The 20,240-nt window shown below is 44.7% G+C and overlaps 3 protein-coding genes across 4 annotated transcripts in view; 2 read left to right on the top strand and 1 right to left on the bottom strand.

Annotated features, from left to right (window-relative positions):
- Window positions 1-1,246: 1,246 nt before the first annotated feature.
- Window positions 1,247-4,767, bottom strand: CD3D (CD3 delta subunit of T-cell receptor complex). The gene is made up of 5 exons (XM_006741600.3): window positions 4,564-4,767; window positions 2,516-2,734; window positions 1,933-2,064; window positions 1,596-1,639; window positions 1,247-1,392 (listed from the first exon to the last, which is right to left on the bottom strand). The coding sequence occupies exons 1-5, from the start codon at window positions 4,616-4,618 to the stop codon at window positions 1,327-1,329; spliced, it is 516 nt and encodes a 171-aa protein (XP_006741663.1). The 5' UTR covers window positions 4,619-4,767; the 3' UTR covers window positions 1,247-1,326.
- Window positions 4,768-6,159: 1,392 nt separating this feature from the next.
- CD3G (CD3 gamma subunit of T-cell receptor complex) lies at window positions 6,160-15,783 on the top strand. Of its 2 annotated transcripts, none has more exons than XM_006741601.3 (7): window positions 6,160-6,297; window positions 10,731-10,754; window positions 11,232-11,459; window positions 12,055-12,186; window positions 12,808-12,851; window positions 13,249-13,328; window positions 13,981-15,783. In XM_006741601.3, the coding sequence occupies exons 1-6, from the start codon at window positions 6,243-6,245 to the stop codon at window positions 13,312-13,314; spliced, it is 549 nt and encodes a 182-aa protein (XP_006741664.1). In that variant the 5' UTR covers window positions 6,160-6,242; the 3' UTR covers window positions 13,315-13,328; window positions 13,981-15,783. The 2 variants fall into 2 exon arrangements, with proteins under 2 accessions (XP_006741664.1, XP_030892943.1); XM_031037083.2 differs by having other exon boundaries at window positions 13,249-13,332.
- A 2,876-nt stretch (window positions 15,784-18,659) lies between these two features.
- The window catches only part of UBE4A (ubiquitination factor E4A), a 36,088-nt gene continuing 34,507 nt past the window's right edge, over window positions 18,660-20,240 (top strand). The window contains exon 1 of the mRNA XM_006741602.3: window positions 18,660-18,812. The gene's annotated coding sequence lies outside the window, so the exon portion shown is untranslated. The remainder of the gene's footprint in view (window positions 18,813-20,240) is intronic.

The raw sequence follows: 20,240 nt of genomic DNA, 5'->3' as shown, positions 1-20,240 counted from the left end.
GCTCCCAAGGTTTCAGAACCACCACCAACCCACTAGCTGAAGATGACATCCATTGAAAATATCCCAAGCCCCTGTCCACTCCCCAATTCCAGCTTTCCAAGCGGGTGAGGAAGGGTAATGAAGAGTTTCTGGTGTTAGTTTACCATGCAAAAGACAAGGGCGGGACAGGGCAGATTCCGAGGAGAGAAAGGTGAATTGTACCTTCTCTACAGGAGTAAAGGTTCCTGAACGGGCCTCTACATTGAAACCTCCTCACAGCTAGTGGCTACCACTCCATGGGGGTCATAAAGCCAAGGCCAGCCCCTCAGCAGAAGTGGGACTTTGTCACACATGCTCTCCAAGTCTTGATAAGAAGTGACCTCCTGGAGAGGGCGCCTGGGTGGCTCAGTTGGTTAAGAAGTGACCTCCTGGGGGCGCCTGGGTGGCTCGGTTGGTTAAGCGACTGCCTTCGGCTCAGGTCATGATCCCGGAGTCCTGGGATCGAGTCCCACATCGAGTCCCACATCGGGCTCCCGGCTCGGCGGGGAGCCTGCTTCTCCCTCTGACACTATCCCCTCTCATGCTGTTTCTCTCTCTCTCTCTCTCTCAAATAAATAAATAAAATCTTTAAAAAAAAAAAAAAAAAAAAGAAGTGACCTCCTGGGGGGCGCCTAGGTGTCTCAGTCGTTAAGCGTCTGCCTTCAGCTCGGGTCATGATCCCAGGGTCCTGGGATCGAGCCCCACATCGGGCTCCCTGCTTGGCGGGAAGGCTGCTTCTCCCTCTCCCACTGCCCCTGCTTGTGTTCCTTCTCTCGCTGTGTCTCTCTCCGTCAAATAAATAAAATAAATAAATAAAATCTTTAAAAAAAAAAAAAAAAAAGGAGTGATCTCCTGGGCCCTTGATGTTTCCACCTCCTCTGCTCATGATGTCATGGAAACTTCTGTGTGGCTGGGTCTGTAAACATAGCAGCCCGCCCTCAACTGTGGTAAGGAAACCAAAGCCCTTCAGGGGCTGTAATAGGGGGCTGGAGGCAACAAGTATCTGAGGGAGAGTGGTGGAGCAGACCCCATCCCCAGGGAGCCCACCGGGCCAGAAACACCAGTGGGCCAGAATGGGGTGAGAGACTGCCCATCACACTGTCCATCTGGGGCAGAGGAATGGAAGCAATGAAGGAAGGACACAGGTGGACAGGGAAGGCAAGGGTCCAGCCAAGGCAGAACAACTCCCATGCCTTGCCCGAGAGCCTTGAAAAGTCCAGGCACCTGCTGAGTGGAAGAAGACATCTTTATTGGCTGAGCAAGGGAAGAAGGTACAGTCGATACTCCCATAAACCACCGGTCTCAGGTTCACTTCTTCCGAGGCCAGTTTTCACCAAGATGACTATACTGAGCATCATTCCGATCTCGAAGGGGCTAGGAGGTGAGAGGGAACAGTGAGGCAGGGTCAGTTTCTCCAGGGAAGACCCCAGTAGGCCCCAGAGATGAGAGCCCATGCCTGAGTTTTCCAGCCCCGCCAGTGATGAGTTCCCCACTAGGACCATTCATCCGTACACATAACACCTAGCGTCAGGCTCTTCACCCCCTCCCATTCATGTCTCTTTCCCTTTAGGGCTCACCTGATAGAGCTGGTCATTTTCCAACAGAACTTGAGAGTCAGCAGCTAGAAGAAACAGGGGGAAAGAGTCATCAAGGGCCTAGGAGGATGGGACATTGAGACCCCATGACCACTGCAGGAGGACTACAGCTTGTTGTACCCTCAGAAGTCTGCATGGGCAATATGGGCACAAGTCTTCCAATAACCAGTTTTAGGAGTCCTTAGGAGATGTGAGAGTGACTCCCACATGAGACACAACCCACTGCCAGCCCCGGTCTTAGCAGGTGCACACTCATACCCACCCCCACAACATACATGTGCATGCACACATGCACACACACTCTGTCCCGTCCACTTACCCTTAGAGAGCCTTCCAGTCTCATGTCCAGCAAAGCAATAAACTCCCAAAGCAAGGAGCAGAGTGGCGATTATGTCAGTGATGATGATACCAGCCAGGGTGGCTGAGTCCAGCTCCACACAGTTCTGACACACTGAGGGGAAGAGAGGCCAGAGGAGAGCTGGAGAGCCTTCAAGACCAGCAACCATCTCTGCCTCCTAGGGCAACCCCAGGACCTCACACCAAGACCTAAACTGCAGTAAGATACCTGGAGAAAGGCCTGCTGATGCCCTGGCTACATCCCCCTCTGCCCTTAATCCCAAGGAATCCCTGAGAAGAGTCAAGAAGCAGTATCAGCTTTGTAAGAATGTAGACAAGGCAGCAAGGCCAAGCCACTCTCCCAACCAAGGCTCTACTGCTTGAGTCATAAGGCCCCTGCTGTTTTTTCCATTAGTTAAGCTCCAAAGTCTGGCTCTTCCCATTACAAGAGTGACCCCCACTTTGTTTAGAGAACAGGTTGGTCCACCACAGTCCCCTCTGGCTATAAGGTTCTCATATCCAGAGGTCCCATTCATTTCAACCCAAAGGGTCCAGAAGGCACATACTTCGATAATATACTTGCGTATAAGGTGTTTTGTCGTCTTGTTCATCTGTCCCCTTGCACCGATACACTCCTCGTGGGTCCAGGATGCGTTTTCCCAAGTTCCACATTTTATCATGTGGGAATGGTGTTCCCTTCATTCCCTCTACCAGAATGATACTGGTATTGCAATTCAGGAACACCTTGTCCTCAAGTTCCTCCACGATTATGTTGTAGGGGCTCACTACAGGGCAAACAACAAAACCCAACCATGATTGCAGCCAGCTGTTTGGTCTGCAGCAGATGCCTTATGCTGCTGAGGTTTATACTTAAAAAGGACCACTTTCTAAGTCTAGGACAATTTATGGTTTAGTGAGAGAGACAGAAGTCACAAGAAAAAGGCTTTGGGAGGCTCCCCATGAACTGCCAGGGCCAGGAAGGATGCAAGGATTCAGTCCGAGCAGAGCACAGACCCTGATGGACATGGAGCAAAAGAGGAAATCGTAGAGCCGGGCGGATCCAAGAACCTTCCTGGAAATGAGTTCAGACCACTGATTAGAAGTAGAAGGGGAGTGTAGACTGCTGAAGCACCCAAGAGATATGGAAAGGCAGAAGAACGTTCCTTGGTTGGAGATGGCCACATTTGTTCTCCAACAAAACTATTTTTTTTTAAGATTTTATTTATTTATTTGAGACAGAGAGAAAAGGAGCAGGGGGGGAGGGGAGGGGCAGAGGGAGAAGCAGCCTCCCTGCTGAGCAGGGAGCCCAAGGAGGGGCTCGACGAGGGGTTCCACGAGGAGCTCAATCCCTTTACCCTGAGATCACGACCTGAGCCGAAGGCAGACGTTGAACTGACTAAGCCACCCAGGTGCCCCTCCAACAAAACTTCTAATTCTACTTCCCAGCCATCTACAACCCTCCCACTTCAACTTCTCACCCTTTTCCCTCCCTCTTTGCCCCTGCCCCAACTACCAAGAGAATGGGACTCTCACTACTAAAGTCTTTCCCGGGACCGGTGATGGTTGGAGTAGGAGAGAAGCTGGTATGAATTATTCCAGAAGGAGACCCAGGGCAAATCTCATGTAAAGATTTTTAGTTGTTCTACCCTTGTTTAAGGGGAGGGAGGTAGAAAAAATTTTTTTATCAAATTCATTCTTGGGGCTCCATACAAGTCAAGACTTATAGGGAGCTTAAGGGCTGGAGGTATGCACAGCACCTCTCTAGATCCACTGGATTTTTTTGACTGAGAGCATCTCCATAGCCCACAGAGGGGATCTGTGTCTCCAATCCCAGGGAAAAGTGGAATCCAGATTTTCCCTGAATTCATATTCAGTTACCAATTTGAATACAAGAACATCCTCTGGAAAATCCCCAAAAGAGCTGTTTCTCATGTGTCTCAAGCAGGCCAAGATTATATGAGTATATCTCAGGAAGATACATGTACATCAGATGCTTCACATCCTACAGCCACGCTTTCCATGGGGATCTCTTTCCATTGGAAATCCTGAATATCCCAAAGCATTTATCCCAGTTTGCCTGAGATTGAGGGGTTTCTGGGACAAAGCACTATCAGTTTTAACACCAGGCAAACCAAGATGAGTTGATCATCCTACCACTCCAGATCTACCCTCCTTCCTTCTCCACCTAAAGTTAATTTTCTCTTAAAACATCCCCCTGAGTACTGGGCCATGGCTCCTGGTGGTGACAAATGATGGCCAAATGACTAAGAGTCCTAGATCCCAGAGACTCTCTGTCTTAGAAGGAATAGTGCTCCCTTACCAGCCCTAGGCTCAGGCCCCCGCAGACTGCACATTTCCTGCAGATCTCTGGCCTAAGGCCTTTAGAGAGACATTCAAGGCCAACATGTTCACCTAGCTGGACTCAGTCAAAGCCAAGAACCTGTTTCCCAAGCCCAAACCCTGTGCTACATCCCAACCCTGCCCTCCTTGACAACTCTGCCTGGTGAAGTAAAGCTAGCATTGAGAAGGACTTTCAAGTGGGGCTCAGTCCAGGTGCTAATGTCCCTCTCAGGTCCCTTCTCCAAGATGCCCCCACCACCTGGAGAAGCCTTACCTTGGGAGAGAAGGACAGCCAGTATCACACCAGCCAGAAACCTACAGTGTTCCATTTTCCAGCAGAATTCCTTCAGTAGGTAGACCCAGGTCCCAGAACTATCAGCCAGGGTGAGAGATGCCCTCCCCCAACTGACTCACGGGTACCCGGAAAAAGTAAAGGGGCGGGGAGGAACCAGAAGACGCCTATTTCTCTGCTCTCTGCCGTTGATCATGGGAGACTGTTAGGGTAGGGGTAGACTGGGGGTGGGGTAGGAAGGAAGCAGGTGCAAATTGCTCTTTCTCCGAGCACTGAGCTTGGGGATCAGGTGGAAGAGAGAGCAGAGAATGTGGAAAAGATTGCCTAGACCTCTAGGAAGTAAAAGAAGATTTAGGATGTTCTTTCCCGAGTCACAGATGAAAACCAGTAATTTCAGAGTTTTTGTCAACAGTGTAACTACATTTAGTCACCCCCTGAAAACTGCCAGCTCTCAAAACCCTTGAGAGAAAGTGTGAGCCCCATCCCATAAGCCATACCAGCAAGGTTCCTCCCATTTCTGGTCTTTCTTGGGACCCTGCCCAAGGTCCTCCTTGGGCAGCCTGGACACCAGACTAAGTAGCTTCTTACCAGTGAGAGGTTGGGCTTTGGAGCCTCCCAAACCAGACATTTGAATCCCAGCTCCAATACTGCCTACCCACTGGCCCTGGGCCAGTTATGGAATTTTTCAGAGCCTAATTTCCTCAGTATCCCAATAAGGATTCGGACAAAAAGTTTGCCTGGTACGTGAGATATATCACATTTGCTCAATAAGAGATAGTTATTAATAACAGTATGATTGACTCACAGGCAGAGTATGATTGAGCCTCCCCAGGAGACAAGTGGACTTTTCTCCCCTGTGGCCTATGGGGATCCAAACTCTGTACACCCCTGGAGTTGGACTGTAATTTACCTGAGGGCAGAGATAGCATATGTCTGGCTGCCTTCTGTAGCTCCACCACCTGGCTTGTGCCTGGCACGTAACGAGAGGTCTGCAGACTTTTGTTGACTCACTGATGGACTGGCTGAGGAAGACAGGGGCCTAAGATCCTGGAAACTCAGCTCAGGCTCTGGCCCCTGGAAATGTAGGGCTTATCTCATTGCAATTGTCCTGCCTATTCTTGTCCAGGCAGGCACCTTTTTGATGATCTTGTCTCAAAAGAGCAGTGAAAAATTCCTGAACAAGGGCCTGGACTGTGGTGGTTTTCTGCTCAGAGCTTCAGCCTTGCACACATGAGTGTTCTCACTTAAATTCATTAGTTCTAGCAAGAAGCAACAACCAGCTGACGTCCTAGCAACCAGCGGTGGCAGAGATGTTTACCCCTCTCATGAGGAAATGGGCCCAAGCCATCTCCTACCCAGAACCCAAGGGGTTTTTCTGTGCAAGCTGTCTCTGAGATGGGGATCCATCACTCTCTGCCTTTCCCTCCCACCACCTTCCATTCTCTACTCCTTCACAGAAAGCAAGATACATATGCACCTGCAGCCTCGCTGAGGCCCCTCGCTGCCCACATTTGAAGTAGAGGGTGGTGGCTCCGGATTCGTGCCTTCTCTCAGGGGCCCCAGCCTGAATGATGCTGGGCGGGGCCAGACTAGCTGCTCTAAGGCAAGCTGGCTGCTGGGAGTTGCTTAGTGCTTCTTCGGGAGGAAAGGCAGAGACTGACATGGAGCTGGGGAAGTATCTGGCTGGCCTCATCTTGGCTGTCACTCTTCTTCAAGGTACGGGGTTCTGGCAGTCCGGAGAAAGGCTCAGGGGAAGAGATCATTACAGGGAGAGGAAGGCTATTGGGATCTCTAACCTCAAGCCTACCTCAGCTGTCGCACTAGAATTCTGAGAAGGAAGGGCAAAAATGAAGCCTCTTATTGTTCTCTGTTAGAGAGAAGCAGTGTCCCATGGGAGAGCTGGGGTCCTTGTCTCTTAAGAAATGAAATCAAAGGACTTTACTGGCTAGAGGGAGGACCCGGATGCCGCCATCTTAGGTTGCTTGTAGCCCAAAGGGACACAGGCCAGGAACCTGAAAAGAGAAAATATGTGTTCCTTAACTCAGAGCTGGAGTTAGGAGGAGACCTATAAGGCATTCACTCACTCAGTTGGTCAGTTGGTCAACTGATCAACAAATATGAGTGAGATCCTATTACATGATAGGCTAGGAAGATAGAAGGATGAATAAAAAGCTTCTGCCCTAGTGAGCTTATAGTCTAATTGGAGAAATAAGCTTCAGTGTCACCAGACTGAGTAAAAGGTGCAATATAGGACGCCTATATGAATATTCTGTTGGAAATAAGCAACAGGAAGTGGATGAACGGTGTCAATGCCTGGAATCTGGTCTAGACATGGTTCTCCACACACTGGGGGAAGCTAAAACCACGAAAGTTGTTGAAATCATACAAGTACTACGTGAGATGTGAGGAAGAGGGGCTGAGGATGGAACTGAGAGGATGTTAACCTTTAAAGGGTAGTTAGAGGAAAACATCTCAGAAAAGAGATAAGAGGACGATCAAAGAGCTGGGATAATCAGATGAGTGCAATACCATAGAAACCAAGGGAGTAGAGAGCTTCCAGAAGGAAAGAATCACCAATAATGAAATATTATAGAGATGTCCTGCTGATAGAAGAATATGTTTAAAAGTTTAAGCCTGTGGGATTTGGCAAAATAAAGGCCATGGATGATTTATAACACTTTCAATGGGGTAGTATGAGTGGAAACCGAATAGAAATGTGTAGAAGGTGAGGGCGGGTGATTAATACTTGGTACACCAAGTACAGACTATTTTTAAAGACGTTTGGATGAGAAGAGAAGAGAGTTTGAGGGTAAGTAGAAAAGGAAATAGGATCTAAGATGAAATATTTTTGAGTGTGAGAGAAATGTGAGCACATTTCTAGGCTAAAGGAAAACAGAGAGAGTAAGTTCCTGGAGTTGATGTTGAAAGGATGGAGTCAAGAGTGGGGTCGAGGACACAGAGGAGAAGGCAAACTTACCCTCTGAAATGAGGAGAAATGAAGTGCAAATGGCTTTGGCCATGGGTAGGCGTGTAGATGGGCAGGAAGCTGGAGAGGATCATTACAGCATCTACGTTCTCAACGACCTAAGTGGCAGACGATGTTGCTTGCTGAAACTGAGCTGGGTGATCGCTGAGTGGGGGACTTGAGGAGGATAGTAAGAGTTTAGAATGATTTCTGCAGGAAATGGGAAAAGAGCCACAAAAGATCACACAGGTAGAGGGGCAGGGCTGAAAGCCTGTGTGAGGCAGATAGAAATAGCAGAAAGAGCAACAGAAACCTGAGCTCTGGGTCCAGCTCAGCCACCTATGAGCTGTGTGAACTTGAAGGATGCCTCCTTCCTATGGGCTCTGTCCTCTTACAAGTCAACCTAGGAAATTTGGATACAAGAGCTCTCAAATCCTAAAAAGAAAGAAGACTCAGAGAAGCAAAATTAAAGGATGTCAGCAATCAGTTGGACCCTCTCTCCTATAGAATCGGAGTTAGAACGAGGGGCCTCTTTGTTCCTCCCATGATGATCAGGTGGTCAGGGAGAACCGCTGGTGAGAAATCTGCATAACTGTTTGCCTTGCCTTTTTTTTCTTTTATTCACTCATCCATTCATTCATGCACTCATTCAACAAATATAAAGCTCCTACCATGTTCCAAACACTATGCTAGGTACTATTAATAATCGGTTCAGTCCTGCAAGAGGTTCTAAAACAACTGACTCCTTCCAACTGTTTCCATCATACTTTTTTTCCCTTCGTACTTTGATTCATGCTTCATCTGTCCCCATCACACACTCCACCTCTAGACACACTACCTCTCTGTCCTTTTCCAACCTGTGTCTTCGCTCAGCTATTCTTTCTCCCCAGGATGCCTTTCTCTGTCCGGTGAATACCTAATCATTCAAGGCCCAACCAAATGTCACCTTCTCTGTTAAGTTTTCCCTGTCCCTGACTCTGGGGCAAAATCAATAGCTTCTAGCCCCTTTCAAATGCATTCACATGAGTACTAAAGGTAATTTCTAAGTTCTATTATATTAATTACATGTGTATTTATTTTTCCTACTTCATTGTAAACTCTTTGGAAGCAGCGAGTTAGTTCTTTGTATCACCACATTTGTCTTTTCACATTGCTTAATCATGCCAGGTACATCATAGTGCATGGTAAATGTTTGCATTCGATCCAATTGAACTGAATTCCGGTGCTAGTTCTCTGTAGTACATCTACCAATGCAACTCTACTACTCTGAGTTTTGACACAGATCTGAGGGCTATTGAATAGCTACCTCCCCTAGGATGTCCAAGGTTCCTACAAAAAATGGATCACCAAGGCTGAGGATTTTAGAAGTCTTTAGTTAGTGTAACCCCACTTTTTACCAGAGCTTTAGCTGCTAAAAAAAAACAGAGCATTCTAGACTGTAACAGGCAATACTTTTATGTATATTGCAGTATAGTTCTAATGCTAACCATCCGGAGTTAACATCAGACCCCACAGGTCAAGGGCACTGTGCCCAACAAGAATGCCCTCACTTTAAGTTCCAGGTACAAGTTCAGGGCTTCCTATACCACCTACACTTCTGACAAACTGGGTACAAATCTGGAGGGTTCCCAGATTTGACAATTTGTTAGAACAACTCACAAAACTCGGGAAAGCACCATATTTACTATTACAGTTCAGATTTTTTTAAAAGATTTATTTATTTATTTATTTATTTATTTATTTATTTATTTGAGAGAGAGAGAGAGAGCACGAGCAGGGTGAGGGGCAGAAGGAGAGGCAAGCTCTTTGCTGAGCAGGGAGCCCAACGCAGGGCTCAATCCCAGAACTTCAGGACCACGACCTGAGCTGAAGGCAGATGCTTAATGACTGAGCCATCCAGGCACCCCTTTATTATTACAGTTTAATTATAAAAAATAAAATCAGGATTTTCCAAATGAAGAGACACATAAGGTGAGGTCTGAGAGGGTCCTGAACACAGAGCTCCTGTGCTCTCTCCCTGTGGAATCAGAATATATTACCCTCCTGGTACATTGATGCATTCACCAACCAGGAAGCTCCACTGAGGTGGTTTTTTTTTTTTTCTTGACTTTTTTTTTTTTTTAAGAGAAAGAGGGAGCAGGGGGAGGGGCAGAGAGAGAGGGTGAGAATCTCAAGCAGGCTCTGCGCCCAGCACAAAGTCCAATACGGGGCTTGATCTCACCACCCAGAGATCATGACCTGAGCCAAAACCAAGAGTTAGATATTCAACCAGCTGAGCCACCCAGGGACCCCTCCACTGAGTTTTGTTTTGTTTTTTTTTTTAAGATTTTATTTATTTATTTGACAGAGAGAGAGAGAGAACAAGCAGGGGGAGTGGCAGGCAGAGGGAGAGGGAGAAGCAGATTCCCCATTGAGAAGGCGGCCCAATGCACGCTTGATCCCAGGACCCTGGGATCATGACCTGAGTTGAAGGCAGACACTTAACCAACTGAGCCACCCAGGAGCCCCTCCACTGAGTTTTTATTGGGGTTTCATGACACAGGTATAATTGAATTATTGGCCATGTGACTGGACTCGATCTCCAGCTCCCTTCCCCTCCCAGGGCTCAAATTCCCAGATTACACGGGTCTTGACCAGCCCCATCCTGAGTCATCTCGTAAAACAAATTCATGTATGGTCCAAAAGCCCACCAAGGGGCATCTGAGTGGCTCAGTCCACTGAGCGTCCAACTTTTGATTTTGGCTCGTATCATGATCTCAGGGTGAGTGGGGCTCCGTACTCAGCAGGGAGTCTTCTTCTCTCTCTCTCCCTCTCCCTCAAGCCCTCTCCCCCTCATGTGCTCTCTCGTGCTTTCTCTCAAATAAATAAACAAATCTTAAAAAAAAAAAAAAAAGCCCGCCAAGAATAAAAAAGACACCCCTATCACTCATGAAATTCCAAGGGTTTAGAAACTCCCTCCTAGGAATCCATGACAAAGACCAGACAAATTCTTTATTATACAACACCCTGAATTCAATTTGGTGATGTAGGCTACAACCCAGGGAAGTAAGTCTAGATACTACCCACTCTCCGAGATTAGGATATCTAATCTATCTTGGCCTCGAATGACCAAGGAAATGATACCTCAGGGCATCTGGACAACTCTATGCCCAGCTGATCCTCTGTCTCTCTTCTGTCTCTACAGGTACTATAGCCCAGAAGAAACAAGGTAGGCTGAATGGCTGCTTTACATCCTCAAACGCTGAGAAAATTCACAGAAATATGGTTCCTATGCTAATAGTCCTATAGGACTGAGTGACAGAGGGGATGGGATGATAAGTGATAATAGCAAACCTCTCATTGTCAACCAAATGAGTGGCCAGTCATGACCTTTCTGGGCACCTTTCCTGTAGCCAAACAATTAACTCTCTAGTTCTTCAAGTAGAAACAGGACCCCAGCAGCTAGGCATTATTCAAAGTGGGACCCATGAACCAACACCATTGGCATCATGTTAGAAATGCCCCATTTCATCTCCTTCCCAGAACTACTAAATAGAATCTGAAATTCTCACCAGATTCCCCATGTGGTCCATGTGCACATTAAAGTTTGAGAACCACCACTACAAATGGTCTTGTTGTGATATCTTGGGGCAGGGAAAATTTCAGAGGAAAGATCCTTAATGGACAGTGGCTTTTTCCTTTTCAGAAGTTCCTGTGGTAAAAGTAGATGACAATCGAGAAGATGGTTTGGTATTTCTGATTTGTGACTCACAAGACACAAATGTCACATGGTTTAAAGACGGGAAGGCAACAACTTCGTCGCATAAAAATAAAAACAAGTTTGATCTGGGAAGCAGTATCAAGGACCCTCGAGGGGTATATCAGTGTCAAGGATCAAAGAACATTTCAAAACCACTCCAAGTATATTACAGAAGTATGTAATCCCCTTCGGTTTGTTTGTTGTCCAATTAAGCAGTACTGCTGTTCTGGTGGGCTTCCTATCCCTGGTGAGTGTGGGAAGAGACACTCAGTGGTTCTCGTTCTCTTAATCTCAGCGTGCCTCTTTTTGAATATAACAAGACAGTTCCCCCATCTTCTCGGAAAAGCATAACCAGTCCTGTAAAGCCTGGTTTAATTTTGGATAGGCCTTTATGGATTGGAGCAGTCAGCTATTTATATAAACTGAGTTGGGGTAGCCCAGGGAGACAGAGGGGATTATAAGGTGAGCAGCAACGAAATGTAGAAGGCAGTTGACCACGGAGAAAGGGATCTGATCTTCCTTCTATTTCACATAGTTCCTGGTGGTCAGACTATATAGGCTTCCCTAGGGTGCCTGGGGGACAGAGGGATATCAAGTGTATTGCATTCTTAGTCCAGAGATCTTCCCAGGCAATTCCCTTACCATACCTTGCACAGAGAGAGGAATCTGCTACCCCAAATGGAGGCATTAGCACTGTAGGCAAGAGTAAAAGATTCAGAAGAACCACTTTCACACCCTGACGGAGTATTGTCCCTCCCTTTCCCCACAGTGTGTCAGAACTGCATTGACCTGAATGCAGGCACTGTATCTGGCTTTGTCTTCGCTGAAATCATCAGCATTTCCTTCCTTGCTGTCGGGGTTTACTTCATTGCTGGACAGGATGGAGTTCGCCAGTCAAGAGGTAAAAGAATGTTCCTCAGTAAGGGATGAGACCACCTGGGACCCTGAGTTTCCTTCCTACCAAATAGACCCAATAGAAGAGATGAGGTGGGCATGTATTGCCATCTAGCCCAATTGGGTGTAAAGGACACTGGTGTGTCCACAGCATAATTACCTGTCTCGAGATCCACCTCCCTCTGATTTTCCTCCGATTCCTCTGATTTTTAAAAAAAACTCTTTAACTGAACCAAAACCTACAGAGAGAAACATGCATGAATGACAAGCATACAGCTAAACAAGCAAACACACCCATGAATCCAACACCCAGTTTAAGAAAGAGAATATTACCCACACCCTAGACGTCCCCCTTGTGGTCAGTTCCAGCCTGTACCTATCCCCCAAAGCGAGTACTAGCCTGACTTCTAAGAATGTTGATTAATTTTGCCTGTTTTCACTCCTTATGTCAATGGACTCCAGAAGTGCTCTTGTGTGTGTGCCTCTGCTACTCAAAAAAACATGCCTGTGAGATCTTTCCGCCTTGTTGTATGTAGATGTATTTCACTCTTACTGCTATTTAGTGCTGTGAATATAACCCAATTTCTTCACCATTCTACCTTGCGTATTTTATTTTTATTTTTTGTAGCTTCAGACAAGCAGACTCTGTTGTCCAATGACCAGCTTTACCAGGTAAGGGAAGGGGGAATGAAAGAGACATTGCTACAGTTAGAAGTACAATTGGGGGATGGGGGACAAGTTATTCAGAGGATACTATACAGATAAGGAACTGCTTAAGGCATACCAGATGATTACATAGTTACACTTTGGGTAGAATGGATGAAATGAAGAGAAAGGTTGAGAGAGATTGAGGTCAGGATCCAGGGAGAAAAAGCTGAAGAACACAAAGAGAGGGACACACAAAGAAACTGTATACAGAGCCTCCACCCTCCTTGTCCTCTTTCCACCCCCAGGACAGTGAAGCACCCACTCCAAAGCCTTGCACATGAAAAGCATTCAATAAATATGCATCAAATTAATTCACAGAGGAGGAGGGAAAATGAGTTTATGACCATGCTGTCCTTTCTAGCCCCTCAGAGATCGGGAAAATGACCAATACGGCCACCTTGAAGGAAAGCGATTGAGGAAAAACTGAACTCAGGACTCAAAGTAGGTGTGTCCTTCTACACCAATTCTAAGAAATTACCTTTCCTGGGGCGCCTGGGTGGCTCAGTAGGGTAAGTGTCTGATTCTTGATTTCAGCTCAGGTCACGATCTCAGGGTTGTGAGCTCGAGCCCCGCACTGAGCTCTGTGCTCAACACAGAACCTGCTTAAGATTCTCTCTCACCCTCTCCCTCTCCCCCTCCCCCCCAGCGCTCGCTCACTCTCTCTCACTCTCTAGAAGAAAAAAAAAAAAAACCAAACACCTTTCCTTTACCTGCCTTCCCATCTGTTGTCAAGTCTATCTCCTTTTTCCAAACAGCTATAAGCTTAGGAGAGGGTGGGTGACTGATAGTCCCTTGTCATGAGGGGACTGTCCTGTGCATTGTAGGGTTTTTAGCAGCATCCCTGGCCTCAGTCCACCAAATCCCAGTAGTATCCCCAGTTGTAACAATCAAAAATATCTCCAGATATTTCAAGTGTATCCTCTGGGGCAAAATCAGCATTCGTTACGAACCACTGACCTATATTAACCTTTTGATCAACCAGTCAATCAGTCAGAAGTTCTGATTCAATCAATCAAGTTTCAACCAGGAAAACAGGACCCAAGCATTATTTGGTTTTCTGAACCAATTCCAATTTTTTCTTTTTTCAATCCAGGTGTTCTCCGTTTGAATAGTTCTCAGAAACATGGCAATACGTTTTGGAGCACTCCTAGCAAAGAGACGGTCAGCCTAAATCTAGATTCAAGTCTCCCAAAGGTGACAAATGGAGAAAAAAAGCCCATCAGGGCAAATTTGGATTTTTCTCAAAATAAATAAACTAGAAGTAAAGTAAAAATATGTATGGTGTTGCAGGAGCGCCACCTATTGGGAGGTAATTTTTCTGTAAAAGAAAACTGAAAAGGTCAAATAACCCCCTCTATTTGAATGTTACTTTTTTAAAGTTCTAATTTTGATTTACCTTCTGTATAAGTCATAATTTACATGGTTCAAATATACAATGAAGGTCTCCCTCCACCTCCATCCCCAGCCATTCAGCTGTCCTTTCCAGAGACAAACAATATACTAGTTTCTTACATATCTTTATTAGGTCTATAAGGTATTATAAATCAGAGGTATTCTAGGCATACGTAAGCAAACTCTCTTTTTTTTTTCATAAGCAAACTCTTAAGTACACATTATTCTTCCCTTCCCTATTTTTCACACAAATGGTACCATACTATACATCTTGCACTTTTCACCTAATAAAATTTAAGATTATTTCATACCAGCAAGTAAAGGAGCGCCTTTTTTTTTTAATGCAACCACATTGCACAGACTCACTATGATTTATTTAATCAGTCCTCTATTAATGGACAAAATATTACTGCCAATATTTTGCTCTTAAAATACTGCAATGACTAACACTGTATAAATGTCATTTTAAAAATAATTGTATTGAGGTATAAATTATATGCTAGAAAATTCACTCATTTTAAGCAATTTCTCCTGTTCTCAGTAAGTTTTACAAAATTTACCCAGCTGTGCAATCAACACAATCATTAGAACATTTCCATTACCCTCTTAAGATTTCTTCTGCTGTTTGCAGTCATTCCCTGTTCCCACTCTCAGCCCCAGGCAACCACTAATCTCTTTTCTGTCAGAGTTGCCTTTTCTACACATTTCATATAAATGGAATTATACAATATGCTGTTAATTATAAAATGTGCTGGACAATCTCATGTCAAAGTTCACGCTAATCTTTGTGTGCACCCCATGTCTACATTTCTCTGGGATTGACACCTGGGAGTGAAGAATTGCTGTGTTGTATGGCAAATTTATGTTTAACTTTTTAAGAAATTCCCTGTACCTTTTTATGTGCCCACTAGCAATGGATGAGGGTTTCTGTTTCTCCATTATCCTCACCAATATTTGTTACTTTGTTTTTTTAGTATAGCCGATTCTTCTAGGTATAAAATGGCATCTTATTGTACCTTTAATTTGCATTTCCCTAATGATTAATGTTGTTGAACATCTTTTCATGTGCTTGTCCGCCATTCTTATATCTTTAGTGTAACGTCTATTTCAAATCTTTTTTTTTAATTTGGGTTGTTTCTTTGTCTTACTGTTGAATTGAAAGAGTTCTTCTATATTTTGAATACAAGTCCTTTATTACATATATGATTTACAAATACATCGACCAGTCTGTGGCTTGTCTTTTCATTCTCTTCATGGTGACTTTTGAAGCACAAAAATTTTTAATTTTGATGAAGTCCATTTTACCCTTTTTTTTTTTTTATGGATTGTGCTTTTGATGTCATGCCTAAGAAATCTTTGACAAACTCAAGGTCATGATGATTTCTCCTATGTCTTCTTTTTGTTGTTTTTAAAGTTCCATAGGTTTACTTCTGTCAAATGTCATTTTGAACATACTTACGACAATTCATAACAAATACAAATAAATGAGATTTGGAAGCCATAATGTATTTGCACTTGTAATTTTATTAAATATTGCCAAATTGCACTTCATGGAGGTTGGACCAGTGTTTACTCACAGCAACAATAATTGAGAGTGCCTTTTACTCCCTACTTTTTGAACTTTGCCAATCTGATAAGTTAAAAATGCCATCTCAGTGTAGTTTTAATTTACATTTTCCTTATTAAAAATGGAAGTGAACCATGTGTTTTTCCTTCTCATGATATATAGGCTCATATCCTTTTATCTTTTTCTTATTGACTTGCAACAGCCCTTTACATATGTGGGAAATTAGATCTTTTGTTTGTGATATTAGTTGCAGATATTATTCCAATTTTGGTATTTGTTCTTTGACTTGATGATGATTGGTTTTCTATGTACATTTTATTTATCTGCATATAGTAGAATTCACTGGTCTTTTATGGCTTCTAGGTTGTTTCCTATATAGAAAAGTCTTCCGCAAGTTAAGATTATTCTTTTAGGGGCGCCTGGGTGGCTCAGTCAGTTAAGCATCTCTCTTTGGCTCAGGTCATGATCCCAGGGTCCTGGGATTGAGCCCCACAATGGGCTCCCTGCTCAGTGGGGAGTGCCACTCCTGACTGCTTGTTCTCTCTCTCAAATAAAGAAATAAAATCTTTTTTAAAAAAGATTATTCTTTTAAAAAAGTTTTCCTATGGAGGCACCTGGGTGGCTCAGTCGTTGAGCATCTGCCTTAGGCTCAGGTCATGATCCCAGGGTCTTGGGATCAAGCCCCACATCAGGCTCCCTGCTCGGCGGGAAGCCTGCTTCTCCCTCTCCCACTCCCCCAGCTTGTGTTCCCTCTCTCACTGTGTCTCTCTGTGCAGTAAATAAATAAAATCTTAAAAAAAAAAAAAAAAAAGAAAGTTTTCCTATGAATTCCTCTGACATTTTTATGGTTTCATATTATACACTTAAATGAATGATCCATCTTGAATTAATTTTAATGTAAAGGCCTAACATATTGACTAACTTTCACACCACATAGCTACCCAACCATTCCAGAACTATTTTTTGAATGATCCATTTTGTTCCCATTGATTTTAAATGGTGTTACACGGTCACCAGACTGTAAGCTCCAGGAAGGAAAAGACTTGTGTATTTTTTACTAATGTATCTTCAGAAACTAGTATAATGCTGGAACAAGACAGGCATTCAAAGATTGCACAGAGCTCTGTGTGTGTATATGTGTGTGTGGTGAAGTATACATAACATGAAATTTACCATTTTAAACATTTTAAGTGTACTATTCAGTGGCATTAAGTACATTCACAATGCTGTGCAACCATCACCACCAACCATTTCAAGAACTTTTTTCATCACCTTAACCTCTGTACTCATTAAACAATAATTCCCCATTCTTCCCTTCCCCCAGCCCCTGGTAACCTCTATTCTACTTTTCTATCCCTATGAATTTGCCTATTCTAGGTACCACATATAAGTGGAATCATACAGTATTTGTCCTTTTGTGTCTGGCTTTTTTCACATAACATAATGTTTTCAAGGTTTATCCATGTTGTAGCATGTATTAGCATTTCAGCCTTTTTAAGGCTAAATAATAGTCAATTGTGTATATACCACATTTTGTTTATCCATTCATTTGTCAGTGCACATTTTGGGTTGTTTCCCCTTTTTGCCTATTTTGAGTAATATTGTTATGAACATTGGTGTACAAGTATCTGTTTGAGTCCCTGCCTTCAATTCTTTGTGGTGTATACCCAGAAGCGGAATTGCTGTATCATATGGTAATTCTATGTTTAACTATATGAGGAACCACCAAAATTTTCCCCAAGTGCTGCACTATTTTACAATCCCATCAGCAATGCCCAAGGGTTCCTTATCTCTCCTCCTCGCCAACACTTATTTTCCATTTTTTTGATAATAGACTTCCTAAAGGATGTGAGGTATTATTTCATTGCAGTTTCGATTTGCATTTCTGTAATGATTAGTGTCATTCAGCATCTTTTCATGTGCTTATTGGCCATTTGTATATCTTCCTTGGAGGAATGTCTATTCAAGTCCATTGCCCATTTTTGAATCACTGTGTGTTTTTGTTGTTGTGTTACAGTTCTTTATATATTTTGGACATTAATCCTTTATCAGACATATGACTTACAAATATTTTGTCTCATTCTATGAATTGTCTTTTCACTTGCACTTTTTTTTTTTTTAAAGATTATATTTATCTATTTGACAGAGAGACACAGCGAGAGAGGGAACACAAAGGGCTCCACGCGGGGCTCCACGCGGGGCTCCACCCCAGGACCCTGGGATCATGACCTGAGCCGAGGGCAGACGCTTAACGACTGAGCCACCCAGGCGCCCCTTCACTTGCACTCTGGAAAAGTATGCTGCTTTCACTGCCTTTGTATACCTCAAAGTAACCTTGTAGCACGCATGTTGTCACCACTTTACAGATAAAACTGAAATCCAACACTAGCATATCTTAGCACACTGCCTGACACCTAATAAGAGCTCAAAACTTTGTTATCGTTATTGCTGTTATTGCTCTTGTTGTTGCCTCATATAATAATCTATGAAGAGTAACAGAAGCTGCTTCAATAAGGCATGACACTGGCGGGAAAAGTACAAAGCAAAAGCCCACAGAGGTTGCCAGCGGCGCCAAGGATCACCAAGTCATAGCCTCCGGCTATACACCAGATTTCAAAACCCGCCTCGTTTTTCACCAAGCTCCAAACCAACCACCCCCATGCTCCCGCCCCACCAACCCTCCCGGGACCCGCCCTGGACCCGCCCCGGACCCGCCCCGGCCGGAGCCCAAGGCCATTTCCGGCCGCTTCCGCCCCGCCCAGCTAGCTAGCGCGTGCGCCGTGAAGCTGTTTGCGCGCCAGTTCCCCGCGCAGAGCGGCACACCCTGTTTCCGGCGCCGGGATAAGATTCCACAAGGCCCGGCGCCTGGTCATGATGTAAGTTCCGGTTGCTGTGCTGAGTCGGAAGTGGGAATCCTTCGGCCACTAAGACTTGTCGTGTCGTCGCTGCTGGCCCTTCAGGCTCTGGTAAGAGAGGAAATAGCTTGACGGGAGGGGATCGTTGAGTCTGCGATGGGATTTTCTTCTCCTAGTTGAATGCCACTGCAGGTCTCTGCACTCTTGCCTCCAAATTCCTTCTCCTGTGTTTTCCTGACCCTTGACCCTCTCCTTCGTGAACTTCGACCCTGTCTGATTTGGGACCCCTTTACAGTGCCCAAGCTTCTGGCACCTCTACCCTTTTTTGCCATTCCCCTCCAGGAAAAGGCCAGAATACTGGCCTTGCATTATCTTTGACTTCCTTTCTCTGAAAGGAGCGCCGAGTGGGTGGGTCTCCCTCCTCGCGGCGAATCCCTTACGGAACCTGGAGAGATGAAATGCAAAGCGTAGACAACAAATAGCCAGATGCCAAAGAAGGGGAAATTAAGCACGAGTCGCAGCAGGCAAACCAGTTGAATACATACGGCAAGATAATTGACATTTCTTAAGGCAGGTGATCAGTTCACTACTCAAAACTCTCCTGGCGCTCTGCTTCGTGCTCCCTCACGAATATAGGGCGTAGAAGACACTAATAAGATTGAGTAACCGCAGTTCTGGAGCTTATATTTGATGGGTCTTCTCTTTGGGATCAGTTTTTCGCTCCCAGAGTAAGGACTCGTTTAGTCTCACTGTTTTGATCTCCTATGGGAACCCTCCTGAGATAAAATGGGACCCAGGAAAGAATGCTGTTGGCTTTTTGACTTGAGGAGATCCTTCTAGCTTGTCGATGTGTTGTTAGGATCTGTTGCCACTTTAGCGGGACTTGAAAGAATTTTGGGGTGGAACATATAATACTGAAAACATTGTAATTCATTTTTAGTTTAATGTCTCACCAGGACAGAGACCTTAAAAAGTATGGTTTAACAGAGCTTGATTTTTGCCAGTCCAATTTTACGAAGTATTCTACATATTTTCCTAAAAGCAATAACAAGTCTGATGTTAAAACATTTGCGTGCTCACCTCTTTAAGGGCTGACAATGGTCCTTAGAGATTAACGGTACTGTTCATAAACAAAAGATTGAATGGGGTGGGGAGGGTGATTGTAGTACTGGAAGTAAATAGCTGTTGTAGATGTAGACCCTTGCAGCGAGTAAGTAGGACATATTAAAATGGAATCAAATCTGGGTTGCCTGGGTGGCTTAGTTGGTTAGGCATCAGACGGGCTCAGGTCATGATCCCTGGGTCCTGGAATCGAGCCCCAATTCGGGCTCCCTGCTCAGGGGAGTCTGCTTCTCCCTCTCCCTGTGCCCCACCCCCCGCTCCTGCTCATGTGCAATCTCTCTCTCTCAAATAAATAAAATCTTTTTTAAAAAAGTAATCAAATCCAAAAGCTCCTAAGGATTGATGGTGGCACCATCCCAAAAGCTGACAACAGGATGGTGCTGTATCTCTGTATGGCAGTTGAAAATAGGAGATTAT

Source organism: Leptonychotes weddellii, chromosome 11, assembly GCF_054177405.1.
Source record: "Leptonychotes weddellii isolate Sample4059 chromosome 11, ASM5417740v2, whole genome shotgun sequence".
NCBI classification, from domain to species: domain Eukaryota; kingdom Metazoa; phylum Chordata; class Mammalia; order Carnivora; family Phocidae; genus Leptonychotes; species Leptonychotes weddellii.
Note: the sequence above shows the minus strand (reverse complement) of the source record. Positions and strands in the feature narration are given on the sequence as shown.

What these genes read in the sequence shown, in the direction of transcription:
- CD3D (XM_006741600.3), bottom strand. Translation starts at nt 4,618, where the DNA reads ATGGAACACTGTAGGTTTCTGGCTGGTGTGATACTGGCTGTCCTTCTC. An exon ending in GGCTGTCCTTCTCTCCCAAG is followed by an intron (nt 2,735 to 4,563) that starts GTAAGGCTTCTC and finishes TTTGCCCTGTAG; the next exon opens with TGAGCCCCTACAACATAATC. An exon ending in AAAATGACCAGCTCTATCAG is followed by an intron (nt 1,393 to 1,595) that starts GTGAGCCCTAAA and finishes CTCACCTCCTAG; the next exon opens with CCCCTTCGAGATCGGAATGA.
- CD3G (XM_006741601.3), top strand. Translation starts at nt 6,243, where the DNA reads ATGGAGCTGGGGAAGTATCTGGCTGGCCTCATCTTGGCTGTCACTCTT. An exon ending in GGCTGTCACTCTTCTTCAAG is followed by an intron (nt 6,298 to 10,730) that starts GTACGGGGTTCT and finishes CTGTCTCTACAG; the next exon opens with GTACTATAGCCCAGAAGAAA. An exon ending in TATAGCCCAGAAGAAACAAG is followed by an intron (nt 10,755 to 11,231) that starts GTAGGCTGAATG and finishes TTTCCTTTTCAG; the next exon opens with AAGTTCCTGTGGTAAAAGTA.